This window comes from Ascaphus truei, unplaced genomic scaffold, assembly GCF_040206685.1.
Source record: "Ascaphus truei isolate aAscTru1 unplaced genomic scaffold, aAscTru1.hap1 HAP1_SCAFFOLD_2288, whole genome shotgun sequence".
Lineage (NCBI taxonomy): Eukaryota > Metazoa > Chordata > Amphibia > Anura > Ascaphidae > Ascaphus > Ascaphus truei.
The window spans coordinates 1-21,320 of NW_027455206.1; the positions used below are offsets into that span (position 1 = coordinate 1).

The 21,320-nt window shown below is 43.2% G+C and overlaps 1 protein-coding gene across 1 annotated transcript; it reads right to left on the reverse strand.

The window, feature by feature from the left end:
* Positions 1-2,430: 2,430 nt before the first annotated feature.
* Positions 2,431-19,420, reverse strand: LOC142477717 (membrane-associated transporter protein-like). The gene is made up of 3 exons (XM_075582365.1): positions 18,905-19,420; positions 17,040-17,216; positions 2,431-3,367 (listed from the first exon to the last, which is right to left on the reverse strand). The coding sequence occupies exons 1-3, from the start codon at positions 19,347-19,349 to the stop codon at positions 3,021-3,023; spliced, it is 969 nt and encodes a 322-aa protein (XP_075438480.1). The 5' UTR covers positions 19,350-19,420; the 3' UTR covers positions 2,431-3,020.
* Between the last annotated feature and the right edge of the window lie 1,900 nt (positions 19,421-21,320).

A 21,320-nucleotide genomic window follows, 5' to 3' on the forward strand; every position in this document is an offset into this window, starting at 1 on the left:
GGGGGCATCCCTTAAGGTTGGAGGAAAGGAGATTTCACCAGCAACAAAGGAAAGGGTTCTTTACAGTAAGGGCAGTTAAAATGTGGAATTCTTTACCCATGGAGACTGTGATGGCAGATACAATATATTTGTTCATAAAAAGGTTGGACATCTTTTTAGAAAGGAAAGGTATACATGGATATACCAAATAAGTAAGCATGGGAAGAATGTTGGTCCAAGGAGAATCCGATTGCCAATTCTTGGAGTCGGGAAGGAATTTATTTTTCCCCTTATGAGATATCATTGGATGATACAACACTGGGGTTTTTGGTTTGCCTTCCTCTTGATCAATAAACAAGTATAGATATAGGATAAAGTATCTGTTGTCTAAATTTAGCATAGGTTGAACTTGATGGACGTATGTCTTTTTTCAACCTCATCTACTATGTAACTATGTAACTAAAGATGTAAGAAAATGACTTATTTGGTGTAGAAGACTATTAAAGATAACAATAGCTTAAAGAAGACAAAGCAGCAATTTGGGATTGGGAAGAAGCAAATGATTGCACTCCAACAAGACGAGACTGTGCACTTAAATAGTGAGACTTGAGGACTACTTCAGGATTAGCATGGGAACACAGATAATAGAGGGCCTGATCCAGAAGAGGAAGACAAAAAAGAAACCACCAGTGTGGGTCTCTTACTGGAGGGCTACCTAGTTGATCCTGACAGTAGCATACGCTTGCCTCAAAGATTAAGCCATGCACATGTAAATACACATGGCCGGTACAGTGAAACTGCGAATGGCTCATTAAAGCAGTACTCGTACCTTGCGTAGAGAGGGACACCATTTTCACATAAATACGAACCATCTGCGACTTTGCGAGTTCTTTTCAGCTGTGGATCAGGCTCAAAAAGGCAGATTCAGATTCGGATTTTAATTAAAACCGAATCCATTTGCGGATTCAGAATCCCGGAAATATAGCTTTAAGTGGAGACATATTTTACTAGAGTCTCAAGTACTTAAATAAATAAATATCCCCTCAAACCTCCCTCCAAGTAACATATGGAAAGACACCTCGGCTTAAAAAGGAGCACACCTTAGATTACCTGGAAGATATACTAATGAGATATGCAATGTATATTGAATTAACTCCCACCACACACTTCCTGAAAGGATTTCCAGAAGACCTATATTGATAAACGGAAGCACTTTCTGAGAAAGGGGTACTGGTGTCATGTACCAACAGGATCAGTGTAACACTTGTGCTCACCACAAACAAGGCGGGACCCCGCTACTGAGGTGGGAAGGCAGATAATACGCCACCCACAGCAGCGGAGGCACGCTTGGAAGGTGGATAGTCAAAGTAGCCGGGTCTGGGTAGGAGAGGTTAGGTTAGTCTGTATACTTGCCACGGTTGTAGGTAGGTGCCAGGAGAGTCCGTAGTGCCGTGGTCAAGGATTGGAGACAGTAGGATGGTCGATAGTCCAATAGCCATGGTCAGGAATGGAGAAGTACGGAAGGTCAGAGGCAAGCCGGGGTCGATATCCAGAGAAAGGGTCCAAAGTCAAGCCGGGTCGGTACACAGGAAAACAAGACAGCAAACAAAGTTAGACAGCAGCAAGGCAGGAAAAGAATGTGGGAACACAAGGATACCAGGAACTATGCTCAGCCAAAGAAGAAATGGCTGAGCAGAATATAAATACAACCAGGAACCAATGAGAGTGCCATGAGAGTGCTGCAGCACAGGGATTGGCTGAAGGACACCTGAGCAGGTGTTTAGCGTTGCCGCGCAGCTTGTGGGCGGTGCACACGCGTCACGCGCATGTGCTGCGTGAGGATACTATGTGACGTCGGCGTGCGGGCGGAGCTTAACTCCGCACGAGCCCCAGAAGTACCGTGCGTGTGTGCGCGTTCCGTAATGTGGCCGGAGCCTTGTCCGGTGAAGGGTGCAGAAAGGGCCCGCAGTGAACAGGAACCGGCTGTGCTGGAACGCCGCGCGGCAGCAGGTAAGGAAGAAACCCTCAGAGAGAGTCTCCCTGCTTCCTTACAATCAGAACCCACAACCTCTGCTATTCAGGACAGAAGCTCTAGTAGCGTAGGCTAAACCAGACCTATCGCAAGAATAAATTACCATTGTTGGACAAATAAGTAAATCGACTGGACTCCAAGGGATATCCAAAGATCAAGGATTAGGAAATTTGTTGGAGCAACGTGGAGATGAGACCGCAGTATCTGGAAGATCATTACATATATACAGTATGGTGAGATGGGTACTTGGCCTGGTGTTCTGCTAATTGTTTAAAATAATTTTTACATTTTTGAAATTGTAATTTTATCCCGAGAGTTAGACATAGGCTACATTAATTTGCAATTTGGCACACAATTTATTTTTTTAAATACACGTTTTAGGTGGATTTCAGTACCAACATATACAGTAAATAGTCCAAAAGTATATAGTAGCACAGGCACTCACAACATGTTTAAGAATGTATTGTGAAAATGTCAACATTTCTGTCCCATTATGGACCTCTTCTCAAGATCAATCTCTCTTTAGTTTACCAGACAAGTTCAGCTGCACGCGAGTGCCTTTAACATGACTATACAGAAGCACTTAATGATTAGTTACACACTGACTATTACAGTACCAATAATCATTCATCCATGTCTCTCTGCTGCATTATACATATTGATGCAACACTGATACAAATGAACTACCCAAGATTTTGGGGAAAAAATCATTGCTTTCATAAATACAGTAGCCCACAAGTCTGTAATTCTACACATTACCCAAAGGCCTTTTAAGAGAAAGTATTCAATTTGTAACAATTACCATCTTTCCCTTACAAAGACCTTGCAATAAATTGCACATTCACAGATACAGTATGCGGCAGGAGCAAAATTGTGAGAGATGAGTGTACGGTACATCATTTTGTAAACTCAGAGCATGTAAATAAAGAATACAAATGTTACTATGCAATACCATCTATTGCAGCTTTGATTGAACCACAGTGAGGAAGATATTTAAGGCAGGCATTGATTAAAATAGGTCCCCTATTACCTGTAGCTTTGTGTCTTCAATTCTGTTTTCTTCTAATTGAGATATAGATCTTCGTTTATTTTCTCTCGGTTTAAAAAAAACATTTGGTGCTTTTTCTGTAGAACCATAAGTGCTCAATTCATCATGTTTTAGCAACAGATTTGTTTCCATTCTCTCATCTTCTAGGGGAACTTCAGGAATGCTGCACAAATGTACAGCAAGAAGAAGGAGAAAAACCAAAGCAGAGAAGAGAAACATGACCTGAAATTCTGATCCAGGGAGTCTTCCGAAGAGAGTAGATTGCCAGTCAATAGCACCTATGAGATAACCCAGAGCTCCTCCAAAACCTGCAGCAAGACAGCAGAAATAATATATAGCTTAGAGGTTTTATAACAATGTTGCTTTTTACAGTATTTGCAAAGGACATACATTTCATCTTACTTTCCCATGCAAAATACGCTTGAATAAACAGATGTATAAATGATAGATTCAGTGTATAGAAAAGCAATAGAAAGTTGGCAGAATATTAGGCATGTTATAGAATGCAACACATGGGGGCCTATGCTATAAGCATTCTTTACAAAAAAAAATCACTGGGCCATTTAATTCGTCTGATTTTTGAGCGCTGGTGTTGAAAGCCTCGATTACCTGTGATAGCAAAAGTCCCAAAACGGGCGAGTAGCCGAAGACATGATGACCGCCTCTCTGAAAAGGCCTTACCCGGCGATTTCTTTCAGCTGCAGAGAGAGCTGCACAGAGAGAGCCGCCTCTCCCTGCACAAATCTTGCCAGCGATCAAAAGTTTTTAATAGAAAATGTAACACTAGTGTAGATGAGCAGGGGTCACCGGAGCAGAACCACGTTGATTTCAGATCCGGGGACCCCCTGCTTCCTGAGATACAGGCCCAGTTATGGGTTGCCGGTATCTCCTATGCATTTTATTACCACAGTCACGTGACGCGGGGCATTTAAATGCATAGGGGATACCGGCACCCTATACCAGCACACTATAACCACCGCGGACGACTACGTGTGCTGCTATACCTATTGCTCACAGGAGAACTAAGCCGCTGCCACTGGGACCCTGGGATGAGCTCTTTCTCCTATAGTGCAGCGCCTCCACCTGAGGGATCCCAGCGTTGACGGGATAACCCCTCACAGGAACCAATACAGTAATGAATAATACACACACAGGTATATAACGGATCTTTACTGTACACACACAATAACATATACTAAACACATGCAACAATAGTACTCCTGTACACCCAATGTCCCAACACTTGGTTGTCCCCCAAAGTACTGAAGGTGTGGTGACACCAATAACCCTGGTGTCCTTCCCAATGTCAGTCCCACCCAAGTTTGAGGTAGTGCTACCCCTTTGAACCGTTGGTGCACTTATACCTTTCTGGGCACTTCTTTATACAGGTGCAGCTGTCAGGTGAGGCTCAGTCAGGTCCCTCGCTGCAGGGCCTCTGACTAAATCCCCTTACTCCTTAAATTCCTGATCCGCCTCATGGGTGAGCTCCAGCTGGAGTGTCTCACGTGAATGTCTATGCGGCCTTTGGCCTGGTACCAGACCGCAGGGCACGGCGTGGCCGTCCGGTCACTGATACAACAGCACCCTATGTGTAAAGGGGGAAGCCCCACCTGGGGCCTTCCCTGCACACTAATCTGGTGGTGACTCAGGGCCCACCTGGGGCCTAAGGGGCAAAACTAGGCTGTTCCCTGAACACTACCTGCTCCATTGCTCCCTCTCTCTGGACTGGCGCACAGTCCGTTTGCACACCACAGACATTCCCTGTCTCCTCGAGCCCTATTGGCTAGGACTCCCCATGTAGTGCCTACCTCCATAAGCACTATGGGACATGTACTGAAGTCCCGTGCGACATTTTGCAGTGCTACCCAAGATGGCTACTGCACTATATCATGGCCCATACGTCCCTGGCCCTGCACTGCGCATGTGCGATCACTCAAGGGGGCGGCCCCCGCACTCTGAGTCCACCATGGAGCTCCAGTGGCACAAAGCATCAGCTCTTCCTCACTGGAGGTAAGGACGGGGAGCACTGCTACATGTGCAATACATCGAAATAACCCCCCACCCCAAAACACAAGACGTACAGTAATGGGCAGCCAGCATAAATAAAGTAAATAAACCTTTCTAATTACCCCTACCATCATGAAGGGCGTCCTCACCAGCACACTCCAGGTCCATGTCCTCCATTGCCAGAAAGAATACAAGAAAAAATACCAACACCACAGTGGCTCCCAGCACTCAAAAAATGGAATAAACAGAAAATCTGCTAATACCATTTTAATATGCAAAATATATCCTAACAATAAATTGTACACAATTGTAGAACTGATACAAAATTATAAAATGAAGCTAAAACTAGCTGTAGGTGTACAAAGCAAACTAAGGGGGAAAAGTAAATTGAGGTAAAGGGATGGGGAAAACAAGGGGAGGGAAAGTAAAAAAAATAGGGAGAAGAAAAAAAGAAAAGAAAAAGGGGGGGAATACAATGTAAAAAGGTAAGTAGAGGGGGCAACATTTCGGGGAGAACCCCTTCTTCTGGCCCATTCCCTATGATCTACATGATCATACAGTAGGTACTTCCCTCTCCCTTACCCTAACCTCTAAATACACCACAATAAACATTAAACACAAGCAGCAAACTGGCCAAGTGACTAATCCCAAGCCTAAATATATGAGTAAATAATAGCAGTCAGATCACCATAAATCGAATATACATTCAAAGCAAGTAAGTCAAATCAACAGTAATAAGCACTGGCTGCACTCAATAAGGTAATATGCTCACACTTGGATGCATCAACGAGAGTAATGGCGTCAGCTGCGATGCGTCTGCTCACAAACAATACAGTACATTGTATTTTTTTTTTAAATCTAATGGTTAATAACCGCTATAGTATTTAAGGGGTTAACCCACCCTACCCTGCTACCCACCCAGGTTGCCTAACCACCCACTCCAGGACCACTAAACCCACCCTCTACCCAATGATTGGCATAGTGGTATATCATACCCATATAATATGGGTATGATAAGCAACTATAGCAGTCAATGGTCACCCTAATAAAAAAGCATGAAGGCCACAAATAAACAATAATAAAACATATACACAAGCACTTAAACACCCCAATTGAATAAAAGCACCAGCCAACCAATTAAATAAAAGCACTAGCCAACCAATCAATTTAATAAATAAAAGCACTAGCCAACAAAACAATTAATGAATTTAAACCAGTAGCCAACAAAACAAATAATTACTTTAAAATTCTAACCAATCCTAAAATGTACTAAAAACAAGCCATCCAAATTCCAAACAATTGAATCCAAACAATAAAAACAAATAAAAAAAAATACAATCAATTCAATGCAATCAAAATGCATTGGCTGTCACTATATTTTCCTGTACCCTAAAGGGGCACAGATTAATACATTAGGCAATGGGCAATCACAAACATAAAAATAAATAAATACAATGAAAAAAGACATTTACAGTACATACATTCAATATTTGTCTTTCCTTTAGAGTCTTCACCCTCCGAATCCCGTTGTATCTGCAAACTCTCGAACTGCGACGTCATCACCGCAATCCAACGCCATCCACCTTGAAGACTAGCGTCAGGTAAAAAATAAAAATCTTTCTTTTATCTTCTATCACTGTCTTTTTTCTTCATCTGACATTTTTTTCTTCTTTTCTTTAATCTTCTTTCTTCATCTGTCAATCCAAAGCCCCATGGTAAATCCAGAACAGGATGTTCTCTTGTCGGCTTCTTGAGGTAAAATGAGAAGTACAGGCCTTACATATGGCCTGTAACATCACATTTTATGGTCAGATGGTACAGCTCCAATCCGATTGAATGCTGTATCATGTGCCCACCTCTTTATTTTATTTTTTAAGGGTGTGGCGTCTTCTCCAAGGATGGTACGTCACATTCTTAAAACCACATGGCTAGATCACATGGTATAACAGCCAATGAGATTGAAGACAATCCCATTGGCTGCTGTACCATGTGATCGGTTACATTAGTTCAAAACGATGTGACATCATCCCTTAAAGTGACGTTACATCCTTTTGAACTAATGTGACCTATCATATAGTACAGCAACCAATGGATTGTCTTCAATCCCATTGGCTGTAATACCATGTGATATAGCCATATGGTTTTAAGGATGTGACGTTCCTCCCTCTGAGATGACATCACATCCTTTAAAAAAAAATCTGATGCTTTTTTTCTGCATTTTCCTGTATCACCGCCTCTCAGCAGCTTCTCACCAGCCTCACACCAACTTTTCCTGGCGTGAAGATTTTGGGAGAAACTCACAATTCTAGAGCCGCGATAGGCCTCGATAACCTAACCGCGGCTACTAGAATTGCACGAGTTTTAGAACCTGCCAATAAGTGGGTTGTCGCCGCTCACCCAGCAATCTTTTAATCACGGCTGAGAAATTACGAATCATTCCTTTATCGCCCACTTATCGAGGCTTACAGAATCGCAGTAGGCATTTTGCCCGATAAGTGCTCGATAAGTGGCTTATGAACGCTTGTACAGTAGCATAGGCCCCATGGTCTTCATTAATGTCCAGCTGTGCAATACACACTAATTTGTAACAGGTCACCCTAGGATTAATAGGTATTAATCTACCCAAGCAATAATATACAGTAAATGGCATCTCCTGTCCTACTGTAGCAATGTTTGAGCTAGCCAGTCTTTTAAAAATAAATAAATGAGTACTTTTGTATTACAGTAAGTGATTCTTTTTTAAAATTTGGACAAAAATATTTCTGACATTGTTGCGTCACCCTAGTGAAGTAACTTCATTTGAATACAGTGAGAAGGACAGAGGGGAGTCTCTGTATAAGGCGATCATCGCAGAGTATTGCATTGAAAAAAACATTTCAAAAAATTATGTTAAACAGAGTATTTTGCAAGTATCATGGGACTTTTTTTTAATTTTTTTTTACAGAGGAGCACACTGCACACAGAAGGTTATATAGAGGCAAAACATGCAACATAAATATGGTAAATTCTCTGCAATAAATTGGTTTATGTTAGAAAACAATGTAGTTTACATCTGCACATAATGCTTCTAAGATACCTCTGTTGCCAGCGAAGTCTTTAAGACTGAATGTACTCTAAATATTTATAATATGCTTCTCACCTTAATAGCCAAGCAACGAATTGCTCCTTTGTAAAGGGGACATATGAATAGAACCATTAGCAGCCCAGTAAATAGATTTTGAACCTGATAAAATTATCTGTCACTAAGTTATGGTCTAACATTTTGTACTGTCAAAAAGTACATACATATGTAACAGGTTTTCCCCCACCCTGGGAGATTACACTATTACAGGGTGTGTTGGGCTGGTTACCAGCTGATTCACAGAAGCTCTGAGGTTCCACCGATGGTATTGGGAAGACAGGACAGACTTTTGGGGTGATAGCTGGTTTTCTCTCACTTGCAGCGCCTCCATCTCTTACAGGCTCCAGGAGTGCCGAAGACAATCCCTGCAGGAGAACCCTCTGATACTCCCCATGATTGATTTCAGACTCAGGCAGGAGTATATTATAAAACAGGAACGGCTTTATTGTCCAAACTCACAGAATACATCCTTTAACTGATTAAACTCTATTCCTTCTTCTTGATGGTCCCTTGAATCAACCCCGGCAAGGGCCAGAGAGTCTATCCTAGCTCTTCCCCTACTCCCTGGTGGAGTAGGAGGTACAGTCCCCACTCCCACTCCCCTAAGGGTGGGGATGGAAGGTGGTCGGAGACCTGTAAACACTCTTCCTGGGACAGTCTCTCTCATGGGAGAGAACACAGACAAAATTTGGCTGTGCAGCTCCCTTTGTACACAGGAGCAGGGTCCAAGGTCTGAGCCTCTGATTGGGCAGAACACAGGCCTTAGTCCATCCCCATCTGTCACTCAAGGGAGATGCTCACTGCAGGGGAAACCCCAGATAGGGCATACCACAGCCTGTACTGATACCATGGCTTATGTGCTAGGGAAGGCGGATTAGTAGCCAAAAAGAAAACTAGGCTACACTCCCTCCTGGTGGAGAATCCAACGTCTCCGCTTAGAACCTAAATTTTGTGTACCATCCTTCAGCTTGGAACAAATGCATAACAATTATACTATTACAGTTTATAGTATACAGTTAATCGCATACTCATAACAGTGATGAAGCATAACAGATCCCTCCCAACATAGAGAATCGTCACCCCCTCAATAATAATGCTTAGGGTCAGGCTTCTTAACTAACCTGCCCTCATGATCAGGAACTGTGATTGAGCACACCCTTTTTAGACCCTGCTCAAGGCGATACTCCACTCGATCCATATAGATACCCCGTCCTACACTCCACACTTTCATGAGGTAGCATACTCTCTCCTCGGTGTAAAATCGAGAGTAGCTGCACATGGAAGATAAATACTCTATCACAGCATCCTCAACCAATCTTCACTATTGGCCTCTATCTCCCTCATGATGGGTTCAGGGACATAGGGGTAGTCATAGCCATGGGACAGCCGGTACCTTTGGACTATGCTTGGTTGACCCGGCTGAGCTTTGTTACCTTACGGCTGCAGGCCTGGCAAAACAGTGATTCATACGAGGGAGTATCCTGATAAAGAGTGGTTAAGCCTGTTGATTTTACTATCCTAACTTAATCTTCCTATCTCTCTTCCTGGTGGCCTCGGCTGTCTCTTCTTTAGAAAACTTCCCTTCCTCCCACTAGTGATCCACGACATCCCGACTAATCAGCAGGAACCTGGTCCTGTTCATGTAAGGGACATAGCCTTGGAACATGGGTCCCATCCCTGTAATACCTTCCCCACAGGTGCAGAGCATGCCGACAGGTCAGACTCAGAGAAGTCACCGCTGTGGATACACTCGATGTCTCTGATCTGTCTGATTTTCCTCCAAAAGAAACTGTGCACTCAGCCATCACTTCCCCATCAGAATAATCAAACTCCACCCTGTCTCTCCAGTCCTGAGAAGGTTTAACTACCTTCTGTATGGTTTGGGCAAGAGTAACAAAAGCGTTACGGTCCTCAAGGGTGCCAATGTTTGTAGGCCTACCATGCCCTGTCACCGCCAGCACCTGGTGCTTGCTAGGGGCCTTACACCTTCGGCCCTTGCATGGTCATGGTGCCACTGTAGAGTTAGATCAAGTGGGGCTAACTCACCGGAGCGGGCATGGTAGCATCCTCCTCTGCCCTAGCGGTCGCCTCTATGATGACATCTTCATCATCTGGTTGCACCAGAAGGGTGTTGACGTCCTCCGCGTAGGAAGAAGTACCAGACGGTTCCTCCTCACTGGATTGCTCCGCTTGAGTCTGGAAGGAAGAAGACTCATCCTCACCACTCCGCTGAATACTGGAAGTCGCATGGTCCTCCCGGCCAGAAAGAGGCACGTCCAATGCCGTCTCTCTGGGAGCCGCCACGGCGCTCTTCCGCCACTTGAGATGCACCGCCCCTTGCAGTAATGTCATCAGGGCAGGACTCCACTCCCGCTCGGTTCTGAAGGTAGGCGTTTTCTCCGCAGTGCGCTGGGGTGATACTCTGGCCAGAGCATCACTACGGGTCGCCTTCCACTGCTGTGTCATCCGATGTCGGGTGGGACTCTTCCTCAGGGGAAGAGCACAAGTCACCTTGCGGTTGCTGGTGGTGGCTTGCAGGCAGCGGTCCCACTCGTACGCCACCAGCGGAAGCGCCTCAGCTTCCTCCCGGGCGGTCACCTTGCCCGGTAATCCTTTGTAGTAGCAGGAACCAGGACACATAGTTCCTTTGGGGCATCTGCCCCCGAGGTCGCACTTTTCTTCAATAAGGCTGCTTCGTTTCTTCGGTTGGGTAGAGTAGGCAGTGACACAGCTGGCTTTAGGTGTAGGGCTCCACACCGTAGGCACTTTCTTGTCAGGCTCACCTCTCCGCACGGAATGTCGCAGCAGGGGCAGATGCACTTTAGGTAATTCTCCCCGTTCACTTCTACTACCAGGAAGCCTTCTGGTAGTCTGTATTGGGATACTTTACACCCAGACATATTAGTGTAAAGTTTGGGAATAAAGTTCAGCAATAGAAACAGTACAGTGAGTATAGCTTTTCTTAGCTTGCTCACCACGAGGAACTGAGGGTGCAGTAGCTCGTATCCGGCTCCTCCCCCAGTGTTGACAGTCTCTTTGGGTAATGATTAGTGCCTCCTCCCCCTGGTGGAATGAAGAGCATGGGCACAGTGAAGAAGGGCGTGGCCTCGGCTTTCACGCCAAGCCACTCACAGAAGGTGGGTGCGGCTCCTACTTTCACGCCGAGCCATTCACTTCGCAGGGCATGACTTAGGGCTCGTTCAGGGAGGCAGCTGAGGACTCGGAGGGGGGGCATGCGGGAGGCAGTGCTGGGAGTTTGCTGGCGACATGTGATTATCCCCCAGCTGCCTTTTCAGCGTTGGGGAGGGGGCGGGGCTACAGGCTGCAGGGTTAAAGTATCCAAGCTGCAGCCATGAAATCATTCTGAAGAATGATTTCATTGGCTGCCTTGGTCCCTGTGACGCGGCTTCAGCTCCAAGAAACGAAATTTTCGTTTACTGAGCTGTCGTCAGCGGCAACGCCTGGCTTCTGAGGCAGGGCAGTAGCTACCTTGAAAACAAGTATTCAAATTGAATACTTTGTTTCTCACTGCAGCAAGCACGTCAGCACGCCCTCCCTCCGAAGCCAGCACCCTGAACGAGGCCTTAGCTTCGCGCCAAGCCCTGCACAATTTTGCAAAAGAAAAGCTTGCAACTTGCAAATCCTTCCACGCGGTCCTCCTGATTTTGGAGGGAAACCGCTCCCTACACACGCTGCAGATCTTCCTTGGTGGAGAATATACCCCTGGCTAGACAAAACCCCTTCCAGTATGCTGCACACATTGACAGTCCAATTTAAGCTCACTGCAGCTCCATGTGCTGTGAGCTGCTAATATTATTGTTGTAGCTCATCAAACGGAGGTTCTGGCAATCCTGACTTTCAAGATCGCCCCCCCCCCCCTGGACACTACACATGAATACTGTAACACCACCCTGTTGACCACGATACTATAGTCCCTTTCCTGAGGTTTCTGGGTCCCAGCCAGCCAAAACAACCCTCTAGGCACCCTACCATACATATCATTCCTTAGGGTGATACAAACGAGAACAGATCTCGTCTCCTGGTGAGGAAGTTTGTCCATTGTCTTGGTGGACAAGAGTTCCTTGGATACTACATCTGGCCCCCCATCCTTCTTAGTACTCAAACTGGAAGCATACCTTCTTTCATAGGCTTGCTTCGCTGTAAAAGCCTGTCCATTTTGTACTGTCAAAAAGTACCTACATATGAACAGGTTTTCCCCCACCCTCTGGGAGATTACACTATTACAGGGTGTGTTGTGCTGATTACCTGCTGGTTCACAGAAGCTCTGAGGTTCCTCCAATGGTATTGGGAAAGACAGGACAAGCTTTTGGGATGATAGCTGGTTCTCTCTCACTGGAGTGCTGGAGGTAATACCTGCAGGAGAACCCTCTGATACTCCCCATGATTGATTGCAGACACAGGCAGGATTATATTATAAAACAGAAACGGCAGTCACCGAGATTTGAATCAGCGACAGCAGCAGCCAGAGGATCGCGAGTACCACGTGATGTGACATCACCATGTCACTACACCCTACGCGTTTCTCTCCAGACGGAGCTTCGTCAGGGGCAGGTGACCCTGCAACAAGCTCCTACTTAAGCTAAGTAGCCAGTTATTTACTATGCTTCACTTTTATTTAATCTCAACCGAGTTCCTCCTTTTGCAGTGATTTCATTGGTGTTATTCAGGAAATTGGAGCTGGGAAGTTACAAGTGAGGCTGCTGCTTAAGCTTGGAACAGCTCTCATGTGTCTGCTTAGCTGGATTAGCAACTTTGTATAACCAATTATCTCAACATTGAGCCACATCTCAGCAACATCCTGCTACACACTTACCACCATTAGATTAGTGAGTTTAGTGTACTACTTGGCAGTGATGATAGAGCTGCGCTGTCTATAGGTTCACAGCATTCATATGTTAGCTTAGTTATTCTAGCGGTTTTGTGTTTATCATCCTAGTTACCAGCTGAGGTTCCTGTCACATCTTGCCACACTCACGGCAATTAGATCAGTGAATTTAGTTTTAAAAGTTGGCAGTGATGTTAGAGCTGCGCTGTTTGTAGCAAACAGCTTACATGATAGCTTAGCTACACTAGAGGATCACAATCCAAACACATCCCATTGCAATCAATCCACTGATGATTTATGCATACATCCACCGTACTAGTGGTTAATATGTGATTATCACACTGCAAAAACATTATGGGGCTCAAGCAGAGAGGAACGTTAAAAAAGTTTAAAATGGCTGTAAAATAGCCACAGATTTGCTGTTAGTGAAGGTATTATGCAGAGAACGTCGTTAACTCATTTCGGCAAAAAACTGCTAATTGCCAACTTTTCCTGGCTATTTGAAACTCGCCATACTAATGCACATATTGGCGTGTTCCAGCGATTCGGAGCTTCTGGAATACCACGCTATATTAGCATGGCGAGTTTCAGGTTCTCGCCACGAGTTTGGCGAGTTTTACAGCTCGGAAAAATTTTCTGGGCACTTTTAAAAATCGCGCCATTTTCTCCCGAGTTTAAGGATTTCTGGCTAGTTTTTTCACCAGAAGATGGCGCTATTTCCTTATCTATGCTCTCTGCATGAGCCCCTATGTTTAGTTGCAGGGTTGTCATTCTACGATTGAGTAATTAACTCATACAAGGAATTTTGCATTTTCATCATATGGTTGTTTAATTAAAATTCCAAAGTGATGATAGCGACCAATTACCATTGATTGTGAGCACCATGTGTTATTTTAACTTTTAGAGTTTTATTTTTCACCTTTGCACAGCTTTCTTCACTCGTGTGTAATCACTGCATAAAAAAGCAAAAAATAATTTTTGAGTGCACCAAAATGTACTTTCTTTGAATGATCACTGACTTAGTCAGTTTTTAATTTATATGTCAATTGTACATACAAATCTTGGAGCAACAAGAAGTAACAAGAAACTGGAACGTACTGTAAGTAATCTCTTTGCGTATCTTAGTGTTTATAATGTTGTTGACAATCATTCTAGTTATAGGATTATACATATGCGGATATCATTGACTAATCATATGTGTGACATTTCATTAGGAAGTGCTTGACACTCATACTTCCTATGTCCTTTATCTTGTCATTTGCATTTCCCTCGGGTCTGTGCAACTCCTGTTTCCCTATTTATTTGTATCTTACTTCTTATCCAGTACTTCATATCTAAGATTAGACATTTCATCTTTGGCATTTTGTCATGGGTCCTTGTGTTTGATGTTCACACAATTCTCACTTTCACTACATGCAATCAGTCAAAGTTGCTAAACTTAATCAAAACCAGATTTTTGTTTACCCAAAGTTATAAACGAGTGGGAAAAAAATGAGAGAGATATGCCTTTTACTTTATGTGAGGCTTTTCTTAAGAGTGAAGGTTACTGCAGGTCAAATCACATACTGTAGATAGATACAGTAGAAGCAACTCTTATTCGAACAAAAACCAGTGGCAATTCCCCCAAAAAAACAGGAAACACCCAGGTACATTCTGAATACATGCCTTAAACTTTCCTTAAACTAGCCCCAGCATTTCTGCATTGATTAATGGCCTATCAGATTAACAGCGGGGGTCCCTGGCAGTCCCATTCAAACTGAATTGGACTGCCAGGAATCCCTGCTGTGTTAATCCTATGGGTCGTTAGTCAATGCAGAAATACCTTAAACGTGCCTCAAACTAGCCCAGAACATACCCAGCACATACCCAGCACATACCCAGAATGTAACCCGGCTAGTTTACGGCAAATGTTAGAATAAACGTTGCCTCTACTGTATTATACATTCAGCTTCAATAATTGTATTACAAATGTAGCCATATATATTGTTGTGTAGTCGCCCAGGAAACCATAGATGGCAACTTCCTGACCTCTGCCTGCTCATTGAATCCCCACGACCGACTAATTGCCCACCAGGATTAACACAGCGAGGGTCCGTGCTTCTCAATGGACCTCCCACTGCGTTAGTCCTACCGGGCACATCCCCAACCACTCCCATCACCACAAACACAAGACTAGTAGCCAAATGAGGCCAATAGTGCTTTTGCCCATTTGTGATGCAAAAAACAAAAAATACACAATTAAATAAACATAAAAATACAATAAAAATAAAAAAAACTAGCCAATACACCCATTGATTGCCACTGTGGTTACCTATGCACAGATATCTTTTTATCTTACTCCTTGTCGCCTTTCTTCTGCATGAGAATATGTTGCCACGCCGTCTTCATTCTGTCAAATTAGACGTGACAGGCCTTATATAAGGCCTGTGATGTCACATTTGACTGTCAAATGGTACATCCACCAATCTGATTGAGTGATGTACCTTGTTTATTGGGGGTAGAGACGGTGGGTGAAGGATGTAGTTGCCCCAGGTAGGTAGTGGGAGGGGTTAACCACTTCATTACTTTAGCGGTAGTAAACGCTAAGTAATGAAGGGGTTAAACCCTCCCGCAATGTTCCCGGTATGCCTAACCACCCACCCTGGGGCAACTACCCCATCACACCCAACAAACCCGGTAATCTTGTTTAACCCCTTCATTAACTTAGCGGCTAGCTAAGGTAATGAAGCGGGTTTTATTTGATTTTAATAACACAGCAGGGGGATTTTTAATATTTAATAGTGTAGCAGGGAGTCTCCGGAGCTGAACCGCATTAATTTTAGCCCCGGAACCCATGCTTCCTGAGTTAAAGGCCCGGTATGGGGTGCTGGTATCTCCATGCATTGTTTAAATCTCCCACGTCACGTGACCGGGACATTTAAACTTCGCAGAAATACCGGCAACTCATACCGGGGCCTGTAATTAGGAAAGCAGGGGGTCCCTAAGGCTAAAATGAATGTGGTTCTGCTCCGGAGACCTCTTGCTCCAATATGGTGTTATTAAAATAAATTAAAAAACAGGTAATCGCCTCGAAGAGCTGTAGCTCTGTCTGTGCAGCTCTTACAGACTGCAGGCAGATCGCAGGGGCAGAACATAGAAAAAGACACAGCTGAACACACTGTTATCCTGAGCGATTTGGCATTTTCCTACCTCACATGATCTGACTTGCGATAACTATTTCTGAATACCGTGATAACACACACGTCAGACCATGAGGTAGGTCATGTCAAAACATTCGATTTTGCAGTGATTTTATCGACGCTACTAGACTAGGCCCCTTAGACTTGTATGGTATAAATGGTAAAGACTATATTTACGTTTTAGATCCTACTTCGTTAATGATTGCATATTACTCGTGACTTGCACTTATTTGCAGGTTCAGCCCAGCACTGGCTGTTATTTCTTCATATTAAAGGTTCATTTGTTACAGTCAATTAAAAAATAAAAAGTTGACACATTGACGTGAAAGGCACATCATTGCAATATTGCCAATTGGGTTATCACAACGATTAATTTAATTTCTGTTTTTCAAAGTCTTTATTTTCAAGAGACTCAGGACTGCAGAGATCCAGGCAGTAATCTCTTTCCCTCTATCCTATATCTTCTTTTACAGCTCAGCTTTTCAATGTCAAGTCTTTCAGCAGAGGTTAAACAGTAAAGCAATTGCATTTGTGGTTCGAATAAAGAAAAAGGGTATTCGGGGGGGAAAAACACAAGGATCTAAATCTATTCAAGAATGTACAGCACAAGTATCAGTATCAAAGCCTGGGGGGGTTTCATTTTTTTGATATGGCATCGCTACCATCACAAGTTTATTTGCTATGTACTGTAGTAAAAATACTTGTGACATGGCACATGACATGGGGCAGGGGTTATTTCATTTATGAAGCGATGAAGAAGAACAGCACTGCAGAGGAAGCTTAAAGAGGTCAGAGGGATAAAGAGGTGAATACAGTCTGGCGCTTACCAGTGAAGAGAGCATGATAATGAAGCCCTCTCTCCTTATCCTGGTGCGAGCAAACGTCAAATAAATAAGCTTTGATTGGCCCATCAATGAAGTCAGCAGCAAAATCAAAGACTACCACGCCCAGCATAGTAATAACTATAGCCCACGTTTTTTTCTCGGCACGGTTTTTAACGATGGCTGGAAGAAAACAAAAATAAATTACATTTAGAAACATTATGATAAAATCTAACAATTTATTAATAAGTAAACCCGAAGAAAACAACTACATACTTGTGTTTCCAAGACTTTGAGAACATTAATAAAAAGTATGTTTAGAATGGGAAACAACTCACTCCTAAAGCACCAGATCAGATCTTTGGTTATGAAAACAGAAAATATGTCACATTAAACTAAAATATGTGTTATATATATATATATATATATATCTACATACATACATACATACATACACACACACACACACACACACACACACACACACACACACACACACACACACACACACACACACACACACACACACACACACACACACACACACACACACACACACACACAAACACACAAACAGAGAGACAGTGATTGATGTAATCTAATTGTACAGGTCACTGATGTGGTTTAACGAATCTACATCACACACCCTAGCTAAAGGAATGTAAGCCATTCAGTGTAATACTCTGAGAATCTGTGCAGGAATTGAAGCCGACAAAGTAATTTGCAAATCTAAATGATAAATATCCTAAAAGATACAGGTTTCCTCTTGGGGCCATGAAAGGCATCCAATTGCTCGAAATCAAGTGTTAGAATTCTTCACTATGAAAAGGTTACCAGTTAATAAATTGTGCAGTCAGCAGGAAATCTATCAGACTTATTCATGAAATGTAAATGTTGTCAAAAGTGTTAAGCTCATTGCAGGCCAAATACTCACTAAAGGAATTTGCCAGTAATCTTGAGCTACCTACAGTATTTGATCAAATGAACAGTCCTACAGTACCTGATTGAGTAAAAGACAACATATTTCAGAAGGGTACAAACTGTTTGTGTTTAGTACATGTGGCAAAATATGAAGTGTAATATTTCATTTGTTACTGTACAGCTAGTGGTAATATTCCACCTATCTGATTTAATACTGACTAACCTTAAAACTCGTCTCACAAATCAAGCATCCCAATAAGCCTGCACTCATAGCTATTGTCCCACACCCACAGTCATTCCTATCAACCCTTATGGCCAAGCACTGCCATCTACAGCACTTATTCCCTCACCTGCTGTCTCTGTAAGGCTGCGTCCATAGAGGGGGGAGCCGCGCTCCTCCGCGCTGACGCCGAGGCTCGTCTGTGCAATCAGGAGCGATTGCATGAACTAGCAGACGAGATCGGGAGGCGGGGTACTGACATCACTGGGCCAATAGCCCGCGAAGCGCCAACATCAACGTCACGGCGCTGTGACGTTGACGCTGCTTCGCTCTGATTGGAAAATCCCTGCGCCTCAGCACGCCTGCGGACGGTCGCGGGAGCTCCCTCTCAAGACATCCTCATTGAGGATGATGGGGCTCATCGCGAAGCGTCTGCACAGCTCAGCGCTGACTGTCTTTCTATGGACGCAGCCTTAGTCTCCCAACATACCACTTAGATTGTAAGATCTTCGGGGAAGGGTTTTCCTTTCCTATTGTCTGATTTTGCTGCGCTTATTGTATTTTAATTCCCTGTACTGTATTCTTTGTGAAGCACTGAGTACACTTTTGGCGCTATATAAATAAAGATATACATACAATATTATATTAGCACTGTCTACATAAATACAAATTGTACACATGGTAAGAGGAACAGAAAAAATAAATGATAAAGTAAAAACGAATTACTTACCAGTTACTGCTGTGTCTCCATTGAGGAACAGTGCCATACCCAGCACCATCAAGATCCCCATAAAGAGGATATAAGGCCTGCGCCTACCCCAGCGGGCCCGGCAGTGATCACTGGCAGATCCTACCACTGGCTGGAGAATGAAACCCACTATGGGGCTGATAAACCAAACTAGACTGTATAGACTCTTAGGTAATCCCACACTGAGCAAAACAGGGGTCACAAATGCTGCTTCCACTGCATAGCAGAACTCCCTTCCAAACATGGCCATACTGTGCATAATCAACCTGCCTGTGGACCTTCTGGGTGGTTCCACTGCCGTGCAAACACCCCCATTCATCTGTTCCAGACTATTACTATAATCCATGTCTTTTGAATGGGGTTTTATGCTGGTGCTGGCAAACTGGTTTGGAGGAGTCTGATACTCCACTTCTTTGGATAATGTCATTTTGGCTGAATACACTTGTGGAATTCCCTGCCGTTACTGAGTGATGTTCTGCTCCAGTTGTGAAGGATTCTGAGTTCCACACACAGTTTTTAAGAGAGGCGTGACTCCAATCCTTTCATAACTGGAAGATCACAAGTTAGGAAAGAAAAAAAATCATGTGAAAGGCAGATTAAGAGGAATTAACTCACAAACAGCCAATGTGCTACATTTGTAAATTATTAGTCCCGTAATTCCAGAAATGCTTAATATTCAAAACAAAAAGCATTCATTTTGTCATTAGCCACAGTAATAACTGCATTCTGAGTGTCTTACAAATATGTATGACAATTGATCAAGGTTTGTTTTCATATTTTCTAATTAAGCAGTTAAAAAGTAATCTACAATTGCATTCTCCTGGTCCTCACTTGATTGTATCCTTTTTTTGTAGTCATCATTCCAAAATACAGATTGGTAAAGAGATCTGGGCATATATATTATGTAGTCATTTGGTATATTTAGGAAAATGTATGTCTTTGTTTTGAATTTACTCCCGAGTAACGCAACCATTCCATTTTACCCCCTTTATTCCCCAAATAGTCTGCACCATATTAAAGAGGCAATGCAAGCAGTTTAAAATATATATATATATATATATATATATATATTTGTTTTAATATGCATTTGATTACCTTTATTGAAAACTAATTACCTAAGCTGCTAATCGATTGGTTCTCCTGTGATCAATCAGCAAAATTCTAAATTCTAAATACAACCGGGATTATAAATCTCAGGAGATTCCTCTGGGAACTATTCACTGTTCACTATTTCCTTCCTCTAATTTTTGCACAGTATGTCCTTCATCACTATTTAGGGTTTGGAGAATTTAGTGTTTGCACTATTTCCATAGCTCTATGATCTAAAATTCAGTCGCAACATTGATAAAAATTTTTTTATTATTTTCGAATAAAAAAAAAACATTTCACTAAGCCTTAAATGGCTAAGGAGGTCATGCAAATAGTCTTACATTTGACAATTTTACAAGCTTTCCGAGAAATATTGGTGTGTGTGTGTGTGTGTGTGTGTGTGTGTGTGTGTGTGTGTGTGTGTGTGTGTGTGTGTGAGTGTGTGTGTGTGTGTGTGTGTGTGTGTGTGTGTGTGTGTGTGTGTGTGTGTGTGTGTGTGTGTGTGTGTGTGTGTGTGTGTGTGTGTGTGTGTGTGTGTGTGTGTGCACTGTATATGTTTGTTAGGATTAGGCGAAACTAGCGGTTTAAGAGAATTTCAGAAATTAACATACTGTATTAAGTAAAATTGCATTGCACATGGATTTAATACTTGGCGAATCGCTTGCAAACTCTTGAGATGGTTGTGATTTGTTTTTCACAGCTAACTGGGCACTGTCTTTTTTCCTAAACAGAGATGGGCAGAACAGTCCAAATCTGTTCCCTGGAATTTCCCGGATATTTTAAGACAAATCCATCCCCCTCATCAAGAACCGCCCACGGATTTGCCATTAAAAATCCAAGCAGATTGTTAATAATCCGGACTGATTCCCACATCCTTCCTTTAAAAAAAAAAAAAGTAGGTTTGAAGCAGGGGTTGCCGGAACTAAACCCCATCAATTTCAGTTCTGCGGACACCCTGCATACCGAGACACACACCGGTAGAGGGTGCAGGTATCTTTCTTCAGTTTCAATGTTCCCGGTGATGGCTTCCAATGGCTTATGTGACCGGGTCATTTAAAAAGAGATACCATGGAGAAGGAGCGGCTCAGTGAGTAAAGACAGTGACTGGCAATGAGTTTGAAGCAGGGGAACCTGGTTCAATTCCAGGTGTCGGCTCCTTGTGACGTTGGGCAAGTCACTTTATCTCCCTGTGCCACAGGCACCAAAAATAGATTGTAAGCTACATGGGGCAGGGACCTGTGCCTGCAAAATTTTCTCTGTAAAGTGCTACGTAAAAACTAGCAGTGCTATACAAGAACATGCTATTATT

Bases quoted from the DNA above. Each gene is read 5' to 3' on its own strand.
- LOC142477717 (XM_075582365.1), bottom strand. From the start codon at position 19,349: ATGACATTATCCAAAGAAGTGGAGTATCAGACTCCTCCAAACCAGTTT. The intron at 17,217-18,904 runs GTAAGTAATTCG...GTTTTCTTCCAG, and splicing joins TGGAGACACAGCAGTAACTG to CCATCGTTAAAAACCGTGCC. The intron at 3,368-17,039 runs GTAAGCGCCAGA...GTCTTGCTGCAG, and splicing joins TTATCATGCTCTCTTCACTG to GTTTTGGAGGAGCTCTGGGT.